General features: G+C 43.1%; 2 protein-coding genes across 3 annotated transcripts; one reads left to right on the top strand and one right to left on the bottom strand.

Annotated features, from left to right (window-relative positions):
• The first annotated feature begins 2,588 nt into the window (after window positions 1-2,588).
• Window positions 2,589-14,095, top strand: sp1 (sp1 transcription factor). Of its 2 annotated transcripts, none has more exons than XM_080001438.1 (6): window positions 2,589-2,643; window positions 3,272-3,345; window positions 4,153-5,527; window positions 9,575-9,713; window positions 10,840-11,033; window positions 11,928-14,095. In XM_080001438.1, the coding sequence occupies exons 1-6, from the start codon at window positions 2,637-2,639 to the stop codon at window positions 12,233-12,235; spliced, it is 2,097 nt and encodes a 698-aa protein (XP_079857564.1). In that variant the 5' UTR covers window positions 2,589-2,636; the 3' UTR covers window positions 12,236-14,095. The 2 variants fall into 2 exon arrangements, with proteins under 2 accessions (XP_079857564.1, XP_079857565.1); XM_080001439.1 differs by lacking the exon at window positions 2,589-2,643 and adding an exon at window positions 2,808-3,134.
• Window positions 14,096-14,918: 823 nt separating this feature from the next.
• Window positions 14,919-17,384, bottom strand: LOC307230581 (cell division cycle-associated protein 7-like; the record flags this gene model as incomplete). Its single annotated transcript, XM_080001017.1, has 8 exons — window positions 14,919-14,986; window positions 15,332-15,468; window positions 15,580-15,729; window positions 15,833-15,976; window positions 16,170-16,313; window positions 16,395-16,487; window positions 16,689-16,967; window positions 17,277-17,384. 8 exons carry the CDS (start codon window positions 17,382-17,384, stop codon window positions 14,941-14,943), a joined length of 1,101 nt encoding a protein of 366 aa, XP_079857143.1. The 3' UTR covers window positions 14,919-14,940.
• Between the last annotated feature and the right edge of the window lie 3,624 nt (window positions 17,385-21,008).

Genomic DNA, 21,008 nt, shown 5'->3' on the forward strand with positions numbered 1-21,008 from the left:
TGCCAGGACTGTTGCAACACACCACTCGTCATCCTTTATCGCCTTTTGGACGTCGTGTGCCATGCATGTGTCTGCTGGGGTGTTAGGAGTTCACAAGTTTGCTGATGCGGATGAAAAATGTGGCCCACGTTTTAATGCATGTCCCTCGCACACATTTGAATCCGGATCAGAATGTCTACAGGTGCATTTACATGGAACGCGTTGTGGTGATTATCGCTTGGCGTCAAGAGACGATTATTACAGAAATTCTGAGAAAAGAATATGAATAAAAGAATGAAATTCAATTAAATAGATTTGCCAAATATACACACACACACAAAAAAAAAGCGAAACAAGAAAAGTCAAATACATAAAGCAGAATCTTGAATATGCTTATCCGATGCTATGCACAGGATAAGTTGTTGTCATGGGTATAAATGATGATCATACACAACTATGTATTGACGGTGGCTCCCCCATCAGAACGCAGGCGAGGAGCCATGCCCGAGTGGCGGGGCGGCCCCTGTTTACACGGACACATGGCTCCACACTGACAGCCCCTCTCACAGTGAAAGCCCTCCCTCCTCCCAGCCTCCCTGCCTCTCATCCTCCCTCCTCCCAGCTTCCCCGCCTCCTGCCTCCCTCCCTCCCGCCCGCCTCCCAGCCTCTCTCCTCGGCTTCAGCGGCGCCGCCGTCCACTCCCCTTGCATTGCTTCCCGCCTACGAGAGGCTCGGTTTATACGTCAGTTTTGGGGGGGGGTTCAGTAATTCTCGTCACTTGGCGTTCAAGAGGAGAAAATATATAAAGAAAGACGGAAAGAGAGAAATTTGAATTAAAAAAAACCCCAGTTGAGAGCGGTTGCTCGGACGCGCGGCAACACGCAGCGCGCTATTTACGCGGCGCCCGCTACTGCGCGGCCGACATTGTTGTCGACGTCACGTCAACGAGCGCCGCGGCACAGCCTACCCTGGCGCAGGTCCGGCCTCGCGCGCCGGCCCGTGGTCAAATGTGATTGGGCGCCGCCGCCGCTTTCGCGATAATCACGACTCCTATTGGACACGCGCGACTGTCAATCGGGAAGTTTCTCGGAAAGGCGTGCGCTTCTTTTTACGTCGCGTGTGCCACGTCTGGAAATGGGTAATTCGGAAATGGAAACATATTGTATTCAATTTTTTTATTTAAATTGTATATATATATTTATATATATATACATATATTTATATTTATATTTATATATTTATATATATATATATATATATATATATATATATATATATATAGAGAGAGAGAGAGAGAGAGAGAGAGAGAGAGAGATAGATAGATATAGATATAAACCTATATACCTATATATATAATTTTACAAAATTGTATAAGTTATATGTAGCTATATATATATATACACACACACACTTATATACCTATATATCTATATCTATATATCTATATATAATTTTACAAAATGTTATAAGTTATGTATATATATATATAATTCTACAAAATTTTATAAATTATATGTAACAATATATATATTTATATATATATATATATATACATATACATATATACCTATATATCTATATATCTATATATATAATTTTACAAAATGTTATAATTTATATGTAACAATATATATATGTATATATAAAATTCTACAAAATTGTATAAGTTATATGTAACAATATATATATATATATATACATATATACCTATATATCTATATATCTATATATATATAATTTTACAAAATGTTATAATTTATATGTAACAATATATATATATATAAAATTCTACAACATTTTATAAGTTATATGTAACAATATATATATATATATATATATATATATATATATATATATATATATATATATATACATATATACCTATATATCTATATATATATATAATTTAGAAGTTATATGTAACAATATATATATATATATATATATATATACATATATACCTATATATCTATATATATATATATAATTTAAAAGTTATATGTAACAATATATATATATATATACATATATACATATATACCTATATATCTATATATATATATATAATTTAAAAGTTATATGTAACAATATATATATATATATATACATATATATATATATATATACATATATACATATATACCTATATATCTATATATATATATATATAATTTAAAAGTTATATGTAACAATATATATATATATATACATATATACATATATACCTATATATCTATATATATATATAATTTAAAAGTTATATGTAACAATATATATATATATGAAAGAAAGTCAAATACATGTTTGTGTATTTATGATGGAGCGATCATTTTCGTGATTGAAGGACCGAAATACGGTTCAATCCGCCACACACACACACACGCACACACGCACACACACGCGCACGCATATATTTTGCTTATATATTTTTTTTGTTTGTTTGTGTTTGTTTTTGAGTTGATTCTTTTTCTCGCCGTTCGCGCCCCTCGCCGTGGGACGCGGTGTGTCCCAAAACGAGCGTCCCCTTCGTCGTCGTCCCCCCCCCCCCTCTCTCCAGCCGCGGCTCCTTCCCAGCGACGCTCATCAAGTTCGTGTGAAGTTGTGAAAAGTTGTCAACCCGAGAGCGGGCGCCGAGAAACTCCTCCCGTCCGGAAAACATGAGCAGTAAGTCAACTTTTTTTCTTTTTTTTTTTTCTACCGAGGAGTCTCGCTTCCTAAAGCCGGTGGACGGCGCGTTGCCCGCCGCCAACTGCGCCGATATGCGTCGGTCGGATGAGTTTAGATCGGACCAACTGTGATATCCGAAGTTTCTACAGCCACCACTCACACTAGTTACTAGTTACCTACTTAACTATCAGCTAACGATGTTTAGCCGGAGCGGCTAGCAGCTAGCTAACTAACTATTGGAGGTAACGTTACGTCCGTTACGTAAGATTAACGATTGTTTTTAAAAAATATATTTAATAGTTAATTGTCGACGTTCTCAAGGTGATACGCGGGTTTGAAAGTAAACCGCTTCACGGACCCAGTCAAAACCCGCTCCCGACAACCACCCCGATCTTTCGGAAGGCATTTTTCTCTACTTGTAGGAATGTGGTAATGCTAGCTGAGCTACGCAGCTAATCCAGCCCGGGGACACTCAAGCCTCTTGACGGGTCTGTTTTGTTTCATTTGTTCGTTTTGGTTTTTTTAATCGTTGTTGTTGTTGGTTTTTTTTTGGGGGGGGGGGGGTTGTTTTTACGGAGCTTATTTGCGATCCCACAAGGCAACTGACAGTAAAACTATCCCGCAGACCAGCAGCAGGACGAAATGGCCGCTATGGAGAGCAGCGGAGACTTCAACCAGAAGCGAAACACAAGCTCGCAAGTAGGTTGACTGACTTTTAACCGGCCTGCGGGGTAACCGCCGCTCCCGCCTGTGAACCGTGCCGCTGACGGGGTGTTTGTGAACGTTTCCTTCGTTGTCGTTTGCCACCATTCCATCACGTTTAGCCCGGGTTGGGGACATTGTTGTTGATGTTCCCCGGGAGCACATGTCACTGGGTGGGGAATGGGGCAGGTGAGTTCGCCCACACGGGGTGTTCCCGTCGCCGTCAAGCCCCCCGCACCTCGTGTTTCTCTCCGGCTCGGCCCATTTGGCTGTCCCTGGAGGGGGTGGCCAGGGAGGAGGGAGTCAGTCTATAGGGCCAGATCAAGTGTGGGAGGGCGGTGGGTGGGATGGGGGGAGGGGATGCGGAGCCCGCCGAACGCTCTCAAAAAAAAAAAAAAAAAAAGAGAAATGTGGTCCCACCCATTATTCTACCACTCTGCTGCTCCCCCAATACACACACACACACACACACACACACACACTAATTCCAGCCAACACCCTGTGTAATTATTGGAGGGAACAAGTTGAAGAAGGGGGAAAAAAAGAGAGTGTTGCTCTCAATCGCAGTAGCATTAAAAAAAACACAACAAACAAAAAAAGTTTACGCCAAAAAAAAAAAAAAAAAAAAAAGACAGATTTCACATAACTTAATCCATCCGCCGTCTTATTTAATAGAAGTGACATCAGATTTACCAGGAGTGCCGACACCTGTTGATATGTTTTTGGAAAGGCCATCTTATAACCTTTTTTTTTTTTTTTTTTTTTTATTGTTACTTTTCCTGCTATCGTTTTTTTTTCCCCCAGGATTCGCAGCAGCCATCACCTCTTGCTTTGTTGGCGGCAACCTGCAGCCGAATTGACCCCCCTGGGGAGAGCGAGTCGTCCACAGATCAACAAGCCAACCAGCAACAGCTGGACCTGAGCCACGGCGTGCTGGCTTCCACTGCCAGCGGCTGGCAAGTTATCCCCGTCAGTGCCCAGGCGTCCTCTGGCACGGCCACCATCTCCACCGACTCGGTGGTGATGATGGATGGCGTGAAGAATAGGCAGGTTTTGTCTCCAGCTCCTGCAGGTACTCAGGGACAGCAACAGCCACAACAGTATGTCGTCACCCAGACGCCAGCATTGCAAGGCCAGCAGGTGCTCACCACCTTATCGGGTATGATGCCCAATATTCAGTACCAGGTGATTCCCCAGTTTCAGACAATGGATGGCCAGCAGCTGCAGTTTGCCCATACTCAGCAGGACCCTGCGGCCGCTGCTGGAGCGGGACAACAGTTCCAGTTGGTATCCTCCCCTAACGGCCAGCAGATCATAGCCACCACCAATAGAGCAGGTGGTACAGGAAACATCATCACTATGCCGAGTCTCATACAGGGTGCCATTCCCATACAAAATCTAGGTTTAGGTAATGGCATCTTGCAAAACCAGCCCCAGTTTGTGGCCAACATGCCCATGGCCCTTAATGGAAATATCACTTTGTTGCCAGTCAGCACTGGGGTTGCTGGTGCAGGGGGCGATGGGAATGGTGGGGATACAGCCATAAACCAGCTCTTACAACAACAACAACAACAGCAGCAGCAGTCTGTGTCCAACAGTACTACCGGGTACCTTACAGGCACAACCACTGTGACCACCCAAACTGCCAGTTCCTATGGAATGACCCAGGTGCAGAACAGCAATGGATTGGTCACGGGGGCATTTCAGCCGAGTACAGGTTCTGCACTTGGTGTCCCAATACAGCCAGATAACCGAGATGGTCAGCAGCAACAGCCACAGCAAATCCTTATTCAGCCTCAGCAAATAATTCAGGGTGGGACGCCCCTCCAGACCATCCAGGCCGGTGCAGGAGGTCAAGTGTTCGCCACGCCAACGCTTTCCCAGGAAGGACTTCAAAATCTTCAGATAATGCCAAACACGGGACCCATCCTCCTGCGCACCGTGGGTCCGAACGGCCAAGTGAGCTGGCAGACCATTCAGCTCCAAAGTCCGGCAGGAGCTCAGATCACTTTGGCCCCCATGCAGTCTCTTCAACAACTGGGCCATGCTCAAGGCGCTGCTGGAGGGCTTGCCATCAACACGGTGCAGATCCCTGGCCTCCAGACCATCAACCTCAACACGCCCAGCAGCTCCGGGCTGCAGCTGCAGGGGCTTCCCATCACCATCTCTAACCCTGCAGGTCAGTGTGGAACCCCCCCCTTCACCACATCTCTAATTATATCTAATTTATTTACATTTTTGTGTTCTACACGTTTTAAGCTTTCCTATTGTTTATTGTGGATTTAATTGTCATGCAGGTCTTACCTTAGCTTTTTTTGTTTTTTTTAGTAGATTGACTTTTGCATTCATGTTCATGAGTATTTATCGGTTGGGATTTTAGTTTAGTATCTATCCACTTTCCAAAGGTTCCAGAAATAACACTGGCTGCTTTTAAGTTATTTTTTGTATTTCAGTATTAAGAGCCAGGCTCTCTAGTGCTAAGGTTATCCCAATATATTTTTTGGTTATATCTCTAGGGGGGCAATTGTGCAGAGTATATATGCATTGAGAGGATTGAAATAAATTATATTAAATATTAAGTAATAGCATGAAAAAATGCTGCTGGAGATGGGAACTTTTCAATTATTTTTAACTCGAATAACATGTTTCTATTTGTATTGTGTTTATGATGGTATTCTCCTGAAAGGAATGTTTTCCCTCTTAAATACGTACGGGACAACATAATTCTATTTTAAGGAGTCTAAAATCACATCAAACATCTATTCATTATGAAGTAAATAGTTTGTTTTTAGCTGTCTCTGGACAGCAATGTTCTGAAACAGCTCAGAGTGTGACATTTTTCAAATTCATTTATTTAATCCTGTAGTTACCAAAGTTAATCATTGCCACACAATCCACTCTGAGTAAAAGTCTGAAAAAATGCAATGCTCATGATCCATTTTTACTAAAGCTGGACTGAAATTGGACATGGCTTTAAGAATGAACTACCAAGAGCTTTAGCTATATTAGTAAGAGCTATATTAATTGCAGACTACCTGCTATGCCATTCAAACAAAGTCAGCTGTGCCAGTATAGCATCGCACATCTGTATATAGCTTTCTGTGAATGTATTACTATTATGGCTGATTGTTGAAGCCAATGTGGAAGTGATTTAAACTGGCAACGAGGTGCTGCTTAAGAAAACCTCTGCAACGGTACTATGGGCTCACGATTTTGTATGTATCATGGTTTTGGGGCCACAGTAACTGTACGGTTTTGGTATCTTTATATTTAAGGGGGGGGGGGGTAAGAGGTGTAAAAAATGTCTGCCACAAATAACTAGCGTAATCCTCTCTGTGTATGACTGGGGGGGCAGGGTTCAAGTTAATTGGTGGGTTTTTATAATCTGCATAAGTTAAACTGATTGGAGGGCAGGTGTCCAGGATAGTGGATAATTCAAATACAAATTTTCATATAAAAAGAATTAACTTTATATATTAAAAACACTTTTTACACCTTTAAACTTTTTTTTACCCCCTTAAATACAAAGATACCGAAACGGTCCAGTTACTGTGTACTAAAGTAAGTTATTTTTGTAAAGAACAGCTATAAACAGTATTTTTCACACATAAATAATAATAATAGTAAAATAACTTATTTAAATAAAACCTCACAGTCAGACCAGTGCGTGTGTGCCTTCACTTTGTGAACCTGACGTGACAGTGGGTGCGCTCCATTTCAGCCACGGCACCTCTCGTTTAGGGAGGAGCACATGCTGTCTCTTGCATGGAGGGGAAAACATTTGCCGGTGGCAGGAGACAGCAACTTAAACAAACAACACAACATAAAACTGTAAAACATGACAAAAAAAAGAACAGCTCATCACGCAGCGAGACTCGGTTCCCTTCATTCCCACAAAAGAGTCGTTCAAAAGAATCGGATCGTTCGTGAACGACCGTGGAACTCACCGAGGAAGTGAGTGTCTTTAGTAGTAGTTTGTAATAAAAAGGGAAAAGGCCGTCCCAGGGGTTATTTTCCGACTGGAAAACTTGATTGATTGTTCTCTTTACGAAAACATTTCTATGTAGTTTTATCTGTGTGTCTAATGAAAAGGCTGCGTAGCCACGCATAGTTGGAAAAAAATAAATAAAATAGACCTGTCGCGCAAAAAATAGAGAAACGCTGCGTGGCTCCACGCGGACCCCGCACGACTGACGTGGCAGGTGGACCGTGATACCGAAATACCGCGGTTCACGTATGCGCATTGAACCGTAGGGGGCGGACCGAACAGTTAGATAACATACCTTGTACCGTTGCCTCCCTACTAGAAATACATTCTTCTAGGTAGTTACTATTTTTTTCCATAATAATTTATGGTGTAAGTGTACGTCTTGTGATGGGCTTTGGTTGATTGCGATTTGAAAATAGTTCCATAAAGAGTGGTATTTGGCTTGATTGACACATCTATTGTTCACGTCTGAGCAAGGTGGATGTGTTTCTTCCTTCCTTTGACTGTGGTTTCAGTCACTCCATGTCAGCACACCAAGGCTCCGCCCCGCCGTCCCAATTTAGAAATGATTCACGCCGAGATGGCGGAAGCTTCAAATCGCCTTTTCAGAAACCAGCTGGTGACGACAAAGACGTTATGTCCCTGTTTTTCAGTAGTGTATGGTTGAATTTTTCTTATTATAGACATAGACTACAATAATTTCTCACTGTTTGCCTTCGGAACAACTGGTTTTACCAGTTTAACCTTGTGTTCACATGGAACAGGCCCAACATTTCGTTAATTTGTTTTGGCTGGCACAATGGGATGCTTTTTTGCCATTTGCTCAGGTAGCTGTGTTACGGGTCACCCTCAACATACAGTTAAAGGGGTGAACAATTTGGGAAAATAATCAAATTGCGTTTTTTGTTTTTTGGGGGGGGGGGTTTTGGACCAAGATTGCGATTTAGTATGCACATCTTTTTAAGTTCCTTCTGTATTATTCACTAAACACAAGCAATAAATCTTTCTATAGTATAACCAGCACAGCAATGGATACACTCAACATATAAACTTGTCTTTCCTGTAGGACAGGCCCACATGTTATGATGAAATGAGATTAAGTGATGCACGAATTTATATAAATAGCATATTTATTTAACTTTTGAATTGTAAAAAGAAAAACCTTCAATTGCAGTAGAATATCGACTGATTGATTGAACCTCAAGCCTTGTAATTGTTCGAATCTGAAAATTAACATTCGAAAAAAGAATATGCAGTGTTTCAAAATGTATTATTTATTTTATAAAAATGTTGCGCGCATACGTCCTCGCTCTGCGCGCAAGTGAATAAGCTTTGTCCGTCCGCCGCTCCGTGCGCTCTATTTTTTCCAATTTGTTTTGGTCCCTGCAGGTGCAGGTACAGCTTTATGCTCATTAAATAAAAAGACAAAAACAAACGTAGAGTTCCGGTAGAGGCTCCGTACGGACTCTACAGGTGTTCCGGGGCTCTGCCAGCAGCACCTGCGCCATACAGGGCACCGCAGCAGTTGACAGAGCACCGGGTCCCACCGGGGGGTGGCACGCAGCAGTTGACAGAGCACCGGGTCCCACCGGGGGGTGGCACGCAGCAGTTGACAGAGCACCGGGTCCCACCGGGGGGTGGCACGGCGGTTTCAGTTAAAACAATCGCTGAGTTGGGGTTTTCTTTTTTCGTCTCCATTTTTTTGGGCCGTTCTCTGAAATCTCACAACAAAGGATAAAGAGCGGAGGAGCTTAATAAAAGTACCAAATCGTGTAGTTATCCTGGAGAAAGTAGCCCCCCATCTCTGCTCCCCGGGGGGGGGAGCTGGTGGACACAACCCGAAAGTTGGTCAAATTATAACTTTTTAAAACTGTAATAGACACACCCACTCTGAAGAACTATACGCTACTAAAATTAGTGATGCCTATTATGATGTTGTGTGCTACTCATCACATGACTTCACCATAACTGATGCCTGCCTCTGCCATTGTCCCTGAACTTCCCTACCTTTAACTTAATTCTAAATCTTGTGTGTGTGTGTGTGTGTGTGTGTGTGTGTGTGTGTGTGTGTGTGTGTGTGTGTGTGTGTGTGTGTGTGTGTGTGTGTGTGTGTGTGTGTGTGTGTGTGTGTGTGTGTGTGTGTGTGTGTGTGTGTGTGTGTGTGTAAGTAAAACAGTACGATGATCTAGGCCTTTTACCATGATTAACCACAGTGTACTTGTCTCACCGACGCAATAGACCAGGGGCTGCAGACAGGCGGAGACAGTCTGGATGACAGCACTGCCATGGATGAGGAAGACGTCAGTCCTCCTCCTCAGGGACGACGCAACCGCAGGGAAGCGTGTACCTGCCCTTTCTGCAAAGAAGGAGATGGCCGGTATGTAAAGACACACAATGTCTTTCTTCACAGCTCAGCAGAGCTTCTACTGCTCGTCAACAAGATGATTTTGAGAACTGAGTGGAGTGTTGATAATCATGTTCTGTTCTGACGTGAACATGCACTACAAATTATTTCAAATGTGAAAAGACGAGGCGGGATGTGTCACGAATAGAGATGATGTGGAAGGCGGCGGAGGCGGCGGTGCGCCCGAGCCCCCCAGGTGTGCTGGCCGAGGCGGGGGGGGGGCGGCGGCAGCGTCTTTCATTGCGAACCTGCTGACCTCCACGTGTTTTGTGTACCAACTATGCAATTCTTAGTCAAAATATGCAGGTACCAAATGCGGGAGAGTTATAACAAAGCAACAAAAATGTGACCGTGATATTCACATATAAAACGTGAGATACACCGATGGATCGGCCATGACCGGCCGATCAGTGTCAGATATATTTTCAGATTCAGTGCCGGTCAAATTTACACACTGTTACTGAGTCATTTTGTTCTGGTAACTCAAACGCCACAGAGACTCCCTGTTACACCGTTGTGGTTCTCAAAATATTTCCCCCAGCCTGGCAGGTTTGTCATTGTGCCTCAGGGTTTTGTAAGACACTCCTGTCTATTTATGCACCAATGTCCACAACGGAAAAAGGTATCAGAGAATTGGAGTGGAGTTTGTTTGTTTTTTTTGTTGTTTTTTTTCTCGCTATGCGAGCTCCAGTTCCTGTCTCCAGTGCCCGTTTTACTGGGGTTTTTATTTAAGATATTTTTATTTACAAAATTTTAAACACAACTGAGTTCCCGGACTGTTCCCACTTCCCAAAAAAAAAAGTGTCTCCACTGTCCCATCCTGTCTCCCTGTTGCTTTCCGTTGCTATGGGACTTAATTTACCAAAAACAAAATGTTTTTGTGTAAATACTTTACTTGTAAATAATAAATCCTGCACTTCTGTAACGTGGAGACCGCATTTGCCGCAGTACATTGTGTTCTATAAGCACGCACCCCCAATCGGCAATCGCTGCCCCCCAGCAACAGCTGTTGTCATTTTGCACGATGGCCCGAGCCCGGCACTGACCACTGCACTGTGGTTAATGCACAGCTTTGAGCTCTTTCTCCTCAACTCCATAGCAGTGACCCCAGTAAGAAGAAGCAGCACATCTGTCACATCCCGGGGTGTGGGAAGATTTACGGGAAGACGTCCCACCTGAGAGCCCACCTCCGCTGGCACACAGGAGAGCGGCCGTTCGTCTGCGGCTGGTCCTTCTGCGGAAAGCGATTCACCCGCTCAGACGAGCTTCAGCGCCACAAGAGGACGCACACAGGTCAGACCCTCGGAAAGAAAGAAAACGACTATTTGGTGAAATAGCCTATCCCATATACATAACTCTATTCCCTTTACTTCTATATTGTATCCCCACTCTGTATTACCTTTTTGAGTCTTATTTTTTTTATATTATTCAATTCTCCAACTGCATTAGGTTTTATGAATCAGTTAGTGTCAGTTAGTTAGCTAGGTAGAAATTAGGTTAACCATTATGTTCGGTTGAGTAACTATTGTGCATAAACTCCAGTTGCAGTGCAAAGACATTTCAGTGCATATATGTATGAACGTATGTATATGTATGTGACGAATAAACCTCTTGAATCTTGAATGTAAACAAGTAACATGGTGACAGTCCTGGATTTTATCCTCTAAAAAGTGAATTAAAATTGGATGAGGAAACTTTGCACATAATCTCAACTTTTACCCCATGATCCTTATCGTAAGGAATAATTCATATATTTTTTAATTAATTATAGAGAAACTTTTATTTCTCCCGGATTAACTACATAGACATGGGATCGGCTAGTTTTGGCACTATTACTAGCACTTTAAGATATGTTTTGTTTTTGTTTTTTTTACGTTTTGATGGTGCTGAACCAAACAGCCCTTTCATGCGAACTAACAGCCTAACTACATTCACTGGACCTTATATAAGAGGCATTTGTAAATGGGCTTAATACATGGCAGTGGAATGTCATAAATTCATTAAAATTATGTGTTTTTATGAAAAAAAAATAAATAAAAAATAAAGTGATAATATACTGGAATTGTTTAATTTACTCCAAGGCGCTACTGGGCAGGGTTTAAAAAGCCCTGACAGACTATATCTGCCAGTCCGAGTGTGTGATAACAGCTGCACCTTCCTGAAGTTCTGTTGTTGTTTTCCAATCAGGTGAAAAGAAGTTTCTCTGCCCAGAGTGCCCCAAGCGCTTCATGCGCAGCGACCACCTCTCCAAGCACATCAAGACCCACCTCAACAAAAAAACTGCAGCAGCAGCCGCCACCAGCACCACGGTGTCGGGGGACGCCGCCTCGCCAGCGGCGGGGACAGAAGCCGGCACTGGAGCAGTGGTGGCCAACGACCAGCACACCCTCGTCACCATGGAAACGTTGTCCGCGGAGAGTATAGCACGCTTGGCGAGCAGCGGCGTCAACGTCCTGCAAGTGGACATTCACCAAATGAACGGCAGCAGCTACTAGAGCGCCGCAGGGGGAGGCGGCCACTGCGGACGTTGCATTTGTCTGGTGACTTCTAAAACAGCACAGAGGCACGGATACCTTTATTTTTGTTGTACTATTCACTCTTATTATTGAACTCATTGATTGGCTTATTCACTGCTCTGCTCAAAAAAATTTACATAAATGGTGACTGAGTCGCCAGGTTTTAAAAAAAAATAATAAATAAAAAAAACACGTGAGCCTGCTCCGAGTGGGAGCTACATGCGGCTGCAGTATGTCACGCCAGGATCGGCGCTCCGCCCATCCCCCACGTAAAAGTGCTTCAGGCAGATTTTGAAGTGGTTGTAAATGCAACACCGCAGACAGTGGATTTTATAGCTGGGGCAGGAAGTCTGATATTTCTCTTATATTTTAAGTTACTGCGGCATTCATGGGTCATGGGGAATGAGTTGAGGGTTGAAATAAAATAATGAATACAGAAACTTATGGTATCGGACTATCGCTATCATAAAGGGAAATGGCACTACATTCAGAGTTGTACCACACAAACAGCCAATTTCTTTTTTTTTTTTTTTTTTTCATATTATTATTATTATTATTAACCTTCACTGTTCAGTAGTGATTATACAACAACGTCTCTAACAGCCTTTGTTGTGAAGACATCACGGTAGTCCTTAAGAGGCTGTTTCCTCCCTGTTTCTCGCTTTTCTTCACCTCAGGTGTTTTTCGGCCCTCAGATCGGCCGCTGCACTACAGATGGATTTCAAACCGGACAGTTGTGACTGACCCCATATCTGGCTTGAAGTCAGATTTCCATCTGAAACTAAATCTGTTTGACCCTTCGGGTAATCGAGCAATATTTTAGGCCTCCGCTTGCTTTGATCTCTCATCTGTGACGGACTTTCAACAATATAAAAGTGTTAAGATATATTATTTTTTTGTAAAACCTCTTCCCCTGACAGTTTATTGAAGGGATGGAATGGCTTCAGGGGCGGGAGTAATATTCAGTTTGTGGATGTAAGAATATAAGCACACTGAATCCTCATTGGAATAACATTCACCTTTTTGTTATATAGGTATTCATTAAAGCCATGATGATTTATATGTATATATTTTCTATTGTGTGACAGGCTTCCCAAACTCTTCAATGTAAGAGGCTCATTCTATATGGTTGCAAGAGATTGTCCTTCAGTTGTATGTGCCTCTCATACACATTCTTGTCATTACTTTAATATAAATGTAGTTTTTGTTTGGAGACTCTCAAGCCTTCTCTCATGCAACTCCGTGTATTCAACACAATCCAGGTCTTCCAAGCACATCGTCTTTGTGATTTACTTCTTTACTTTGCTCTTTACTTTACCTAGTGGTCTTTTCAATGTGTTTCAAAAAAAACAATTTTCCTGAGCAGATGTGTAATTTAATCCTATCAAGTGAAATATTTTCTATACTCATTTACATACTGCAAGAATATGTAAGCTCAAACCAAAGGTTTATATTATGAAAGGAATCAAATTATGTCCTTGGTTTATGAGGTTTGCTCATGAAATGCAGACATCTAACTGGAAAGATCAGCCTCAGGCGAGCTCAGTCAGACCTTGGATGCACATCTTTTTATGTAAATGTAAAATTCAGGGTAATAGGATGAGTTTATACTCATCACTGTTTATTAAATGAATATCCACCATGTTAAGAATGAGTACTTTATTTGGGATGTATATGAATTATAGTTTCTATGTTGTCACATTTGTCAAAAAAAACAAACTCAAGTTCTTTAAAAACAAGTGCCCTTATGCATGTTTCTTTTTTTAAACAGGAGGTTTTTTTTATATTTTATGTATACTTCTACAAATGCCAACCGTTGGATTAAAATTATGGAAATAACTTTGTCTCACCTCTATCTCTTGCTGTGAAACAGTTCATATGGGGGAATGCAGTACAAGAACTGGGAATCTTCAGTTAGTGGCTACAGAGAATGCATCGGGTAGTAATGAAAATAACCCAAGAGTACACTAGTTAACTGAAGTCATTTGTTTGTTTTATAACCGTGTGTAGTTGGAGGAGCACAGTGGTAAATAACTAAGAGATAAATGAATCATTTTTAATTGTCTAACATTCAGTATGCTTCACATTCAAATCGTTCTTTGACAGACTTATTCAGTATGATAAAGAACAGTAGTGACCTCTGGGGTCCATGTGCTGGTTGCAGCCAAACTGCTTTAGCTTTGATCAGCTCTGGAATTCAAACCTTAGAGAAAGGCAATGTTCCTATGATTTCTTCAAGTCATTGTGGATTGTAGTCGAAATATGAGTTTTCTTAAACAAAAGTACTGTCAGGTGGAAGCAGGGTACTGTAACAATACATGAAAACTATTTACTTTCCACCTCAAGTGGTACAAAACAATATAAAATAAATGTTCAAATATACACCAATAACTGGACCTAATACATAGGATCCTTGCTGAACAGCATGACAATTTCAAGAAGAATATAAATAATGCATACAATTTATTAAATAAAAAAAATAAAAAAAAAGTAATTCTATAGTATTTAGTAAACTTGGATAAGGAAATAATTGAAAGTGGATACAGTATCTGTAGCTACTGCTGTTATTAAAAACAGCATAATTTATTCACAGAGAACGTAAATGCATGCACAAGTGATTTAAACAAAACTTCTAAAAACAAGAACATATTTAAAAACAATGGAATGAGACTCGTGTTTAGAAATCACAAATCCATGTCTTCCTCTTCATCCTTCAGTTTGTTTCGGAGGCTGAGGGGGAAAAAAAAGAAAGAAAAAGAATCAGTTATGTCAAATCAAACATTGAACAACATTGTAGCTTGAATGTTATTCTCCCTTGTAAGTCGCTTTGGATAAAAGCGTCTGCTAAATGACTAAATGTAAAGTAAATGAACGACTGGATACTTTGAGGAATTTCAAGTCTTTATAGTGGCCAGTGAGAAACACATTGCTGTAAACATTCCTGTAAGCAGCACACATTCCTGTTGAACGTTTGTCTAGATTTACTTGAAGGAGCGGGGAACTGTATTCCAGTATGGATGGATGGATGGATGGATATTACACTCAAAACAAACCCCCAACGCCCCGCGTCCTCACCTGCTGAGGTAGGAGTGGACGTCGGAGAAGCCGTGGTACTGCGCCAGGGGAAAGAGGATGCCGGTGGGGCATCGACCCTCTCGCTGACGGCAGAAACTGCAGTTGCAAATGCCGCGACACGGGGGGCACCGCCACTCCTGAAAAGACGGCCAAAAAATTAAATCTAAAAAAAAGACAATAAAAACAGCATATGAGCAGGGCGATGGGGGGGGAAGTCGGAACGGCTCCGGCTAAAGTCACGTCCTGACCGGATCAAGCAGAGCCTTCCTGACATCTTCTCCGTATCGGTTCCTGAGGCACGGCCCACAGAACTGGCCCTGAATCCCGCGGCAGTCTCCGCTGCGGCAGCACGTCTTGCTGTCCACGGTCTTCTGACGGCACTGGTGACAGGTAGAGCCCTGGGAACAAGCACGCGGAGATAAAGCGGCAACACGGACGCCCGGAAACCCCGCTCGCTGGGTTCGTCTGTGTCCAGGTGGGACTCGTCGTTTGGGAGCTCACCGCGACTCTGTCGTAGACCTTCTCCGTCATGTTCTCCGCCACGAGCTGGAGCTCATCCTCCGTGATCTCCTCCACCGGACGCACCGGGTGAGGTTGGCTCTGGCCGGGCCGCGGGGCGCCGCGCCGCCGCGGGGCGCCGCGCACCTGAGACACCAGAAGATCTTAGCAGAGGGTCCGGCTGGCACGCCGACACCCACGCCGGAAGAGGCTTCCCCCACCCGCCCCCACGGACAACACCGAGTGTTCGAGCTACGAGACGCAAAGTTAAAGCACACGTGTTCGACAACCGTCCTCGTCCTAAGCGCGGTAAACCCCGAGAGTCAAAACGGGAGCTGACTTGGAGCAGCTCCTCCTCCAGGCTCAGCTCCAGCTCCGCCTCCCGCGGCTCCGCGGGGTCCTCCCCGCACCCGCCCATGGACCGGGTCTGCCTCCGCGACGCCCGCTCGGGGTTCCTCCTGGCCTCGCCGGCGCGCGGCGGGCGCTGCAAGACAACAATGACATCTATAGGGATATTTCTGAATTTGGGGGTCCACCGTCTTACGTGGGATCATAACCTACTTACGGAGCCGCTTTGTTTTGGTTGTTTGCTGGTTTGCGTCTTCAGGAGGCCCGCGCCCCCTGGCAGCTTCTGCAGATCCGCCATCAGTCGAGCCAACTGTTACGACAGCAAAATCGAGCGTTTAGGAAATGCATTGAGATCAAGTCGATGGGACATACCGCGCACGCTTCAACAACAACAACAACAACTTCTCTTACTTAACATAACCACTGCCCTCGCTGAGCCAGATAACGGTTCCAGCCAAATCAAGTCCTGCGATATGTGTTTTTTTTGGGTGCTGTAGATTGATGGTTTTACCATTGCTTTGTTTGCCTTGATGGTCCGCTCTCTCTCGGCCAAGAAGGAAGTTGCTCCGTCATCCTCGGAACCGGAGCCAGATTTGATGGCGCGCGACGTCACCAGGCGCTCGTCCTCCTCAGATTTGAGACGTCTCCCCTCCCTCCCTCCAGCTCGCCCGGCCCGTCCGTCTCCGCCCTCCCGTCCTCCCTCGGGCCGATGGGCGCGGGGCCGCAGGCGAAGGGCCACCCTGAGCCTGAAGGGCTGAGCGGCGGGCCGCCGGGGGGACGCCTCCTTCCCCTTCGCGAAGGACGGGTCAGGGACCGGCCCCGAGTCATCTTCCAAACTCCAAGTCTGATGAGGTTTATAACACACACACACACACACACACACACACACACACACACACACTTTTTAGGACAATGGTTGGGAAATCGGCTTAAAAAAAAGGTGCTACATAATGAGGCGGTTATATGGTTATTAATTGAAAGATTTCAAAGGGCTGCGAGTTTTAAAACTCACCCAACTGTGACCCCAGGTGTTAACCCAGCGAGACGGCCCAACTCAATCAACGCCCTTCGCTTAAATCGACCTAACCGCGAGTCCTACCTGGTCCCGCGCGTCGCCGACCTCGTCCTCAGAAAACCCGTAAAACGTTCGTTCATTCTCGGACTCTTCCCCGAAAACACCGGCGAGCTCTTGTGGAAACGAATGCATAGCGAGGCTCCCTCCCGGAGGACGGCCGATGAACACGTCGCAGGCCCGGTGGGTTAAAAGGTGTCCCCTCCCCACCCCACACACGGCGTCGGGTTTATCTGCTTCGAGTCGTGAACAAACGGATCCCCCGCTCGTTGCAACTCTCAACACCATTGGTTTGGTCCTCCGGCCGCTGATTGCACAATTAGGGACATTGGACACTGGGTGCGGGCGTCTCTGGGTGGAGCGCAGGACTGGGCCGACAGCCTTTGTACCAATGTCCGATATTGTCTCCAAAACCGATGTTGTTTCTTATGGGAGCGCGTTTGTCGGAGATATCAGCTGGAAAAATGGATGGTTGTTGCCCATTGAATGTTCATTATAATAGAATTACCAACAAGGTTCATAAAGTCTCTTCTTTAAAAAACCCATATATATATATATATATGTATGTATATGTATGTATGTATGTGTGTGTGTGTGTGTGTGTGTGTGTGTGTATATATATATATATATATATATATATATATGTATGTATGTATGTATGTATGTATGTATGTATGTATGTATGTATGTATGTATGTATGTGTGTGTGTGTGTGTGTGTGTGTGTGTGTGTGTGTGTGTTTAAATGTTTTACATTTATTTTATTCTGGCGTTGGATTTTTTTTGGAAAGATTTGTGTCGTTTCGTCCTAGTTAATATATAACCATTTGAGTTTGGTCTTTTTTTTTTTTTTAATTTTTATTTTAACTTAAGTAAAACGAACCAACTTCCTTTTCCACAATTCGTCCTTTCCACAAGTTCCGGGTTCCGTGAGCCAATGGCGTTTGAGCACAAGTTCCGGGCTCTGTGAGCCAATGGCGTTTGAGCACAAGTTCCGGGTCCCGTTTTAATCGCTCCGCGAACTCGCGCCGATGTCAACTCATCGGTCCGCCGAAATGTTGTTTCTCAACAAATTTTGGGGGGAAAGTGTATCGATCCGGTCGCTGAATCCCGACCCACATTAGATCTACAAGGGCTCATTAAAAAGTTTGTTCCGACTTTCGCGGCCGTGCTTCCAGTTTGTGGGGGGGAAATGCATTTACGGAGCCGACTGCTATCCTATCAACTTACTACCATCCTTCCCCACCCAATGTAGCCCCAATGGGATGCCCGTGACTGATCCGTAATCTGTTATTCGTCATTGTTTTATCATGTTGATCACGTCAACCATCAAATGAAAATAATTATTTCGTCAGCGCTGTGAGGATGAACGTGTAATCATTCAACCTGCCCACCAGAGGGCGCTATAGAAGCCACAGCAGGCCGTAATCGTATTAAGTTTCGCTGAAACGCTTTGCTGTGAATAATGACTCCATTATTCAATCATTTAAAAGATTATCGACCAAGGTTTTTAACACCCAATGAAACAACGGAGGTGATTAAGTAATTAATTGATTATTTATTTGTTTTAAATTAAACACATATTATATGTCTAGCAGTTAGTCCAAAAAAAACAGCAGTAAAAACTATTCAAAAACTCAATAAAAGTGCGTGTCTGGTGTGGACTTAGTACCGGCCTCTAGACTTCCAGTTCGAGAACAAGGGGCAAAAAGATGATCGCGGCCCCTGGTCAGGGAGAAACGACCCCCTCAGTAACCCGGATGGATGCGTTGATCCACATGTCTGCACACGTCTTTATTCCTCACACATGGATGTCGAGCGAGGACTCTTGAGAACCATCACACATCAGGACAGCCATCACCCATTTATTCATTCATTTTAACAAACAAACGCCTTGCAGAGCTGTAACTATTTTGTTTTCTTCAAGGGTTAAAACGGTCTCCCTCTAACCAGGGTGATCTCTGCCTGCTACCGGGTTGGTCCTCGCGCCTCCAGGACTTTAATGATAATCTGAAAAACAGCGAGCAAATGATCCCATCGTTCCTTGTGCTGCGGACAGTACACTTATTTTCCACTGGCGTAGTATATTGACCACACTAGCCCCATAATAACCTTCCAATATCTCAGTAAAATTCTTGAAAAGATAGTTCACAAACAATGACACTATTACTTACTAATAACTTACTAATACTTACTTACTAAACTAATAATATCTGTGATGGTTTCTAAAGCTCTCACTGGCCCGGCACCAAATGAGATTTCCAACATGCTGGTCAGCGATGACCGCTCAGATCTCTCAGCTCCTCTGGCCTTATACACATTCCAAGAGTTAATACTGAAGCTGGCAAAAAGTAGGTGTCACTTCACAAACCTACTACGGGCGATGACCAGGCCATTTTTTTTTATGTAGCCCAGAATAATAATAACAAAGTTTGTGTTTCGTTGTCGGTGTGAAGTTGAATTTTAAAAGTTCTGTTGATGTTGACAAACACTGTTGGACCAACAATGATATTTGGTCATTATTATTATTCAGCAGTATGAAATATTTTCCACAATATTTGACAATATAGGTAAGTATACAGTTCTCTAGAAGCCATGGTATCCAGTGGTTTGTGCCAAAACATTGTTGATAACAACTTTTGGTGTTTCCTATATTAATATATATTTGTGTATATATAACTTCACAATATAGAATCGATATTTGATAATACATGCCAATCAAATGTGTTTGTTTTTGCATTTCTTTTTGGGTGCTCACCTCCTCACCGTCTCCCTGCTGCATTTATTTACTGTACATATTAATTGAAAAGGGGGAAAAATAAGCGTTTACTCCTTCTCTTGATTTGTTTCGATTAAGCATTTGCTGAATGTCTTCTTTAATTTTTAAATGTATTTATTGTGTTTCGTATCTGTTGTTTCTCACATCTCTGAAGTAAAAGTAATCAATAAATAACAATGAAAATAAACATCCTTTCCTGTCGATGTTTTGCATCCCAGCTCCATGCTCATTAGCTGGCAGGTATGTTGGGACTCTCAGATGTGTCGTATGTAAGCAGCTGTGTTTGGGGGAGTGACTGTGGGAATCGTTGAAACTCCTTTCCTCGTTCCCATGGCTGATAAATGGAAAACCTCCTTTCCTGGACAGTCTTTGTTTAACCTGACCATGATCCAGCAACTGTGGCTGCTGTGCGCAACATTGGGTAAGTGCTTTTGCTGAATTGAATAGTTTGAATTGGGGAAAAAGCACATGCATACTTAAAAAAGAGGTTATGTCATATTAAGTTATGTCATTTTTTTTCCATAGAAGCAAAAATATCATTTGAAGACACATGATTGTGTGCTGCGGTTGGATTGTATGATATAATTTAAACCTTTGTGATTTGGAGTTACATAATAATAAACAGCTATATGAAAGAGAAATAATGACATATGCAAATACCTATTTACATATTTACATATTTAGCTACTTTGTCCGTCTCTCTGTCATTCTGTATTTTTATGTCTTTCTGTCTATCTGCTTGATAATCTCATTTCTAAAATATCCACACCATCTGTCTGTCTCTCCACTTCAGAATGCATCTTTCTGTGTGTCTCTGGGGCTGGGCAGTCGGTCATTCAGCGGAGGCGATGTGCTTTCCAGGCCAAGCCCAACAACATGAAATACAGTGATATATCTGGAGATGTGAATGGGTCAGAGCAGCTCTGCTACGCTCACATTAAGTGTTGTGTGGGTTATTTTCTACTAGTCAACGGCCAGCTG

This window comes from Zeus faber, assembly GCF_960531495.2.
Source record: "Zeus faber genome assembly, chromosome: 5".
Classification (NCBI taxonomy): Eukaryota; Metazoa; Chordata; class Actinopteri; order Zeiformes; family Zeidae; genus Zeus; species Zeus faber.

What these genes read in the sequence shown, in the direction of transcription:
- sp1 (XM_080001438.1), top strand. An exon ending in CACCATCTCTAACCCTGCAG is followed by an intron (nt 5,528 to 9,574) that starts GTCAGTGTGGAA and finishes CCGACGCAATAG; the next exon opens with ACCAGGGGCTGCAGACAGGC. An exon ending in TGCAAAGAAGGAGATGGCCG is followed by an intron (nt 9,714 to 10,839) that starts GTATGTAAAGAC and finishes TCAACTCCATAG; the next exon opens with CAGTGACCCCAGTAAGAAGA.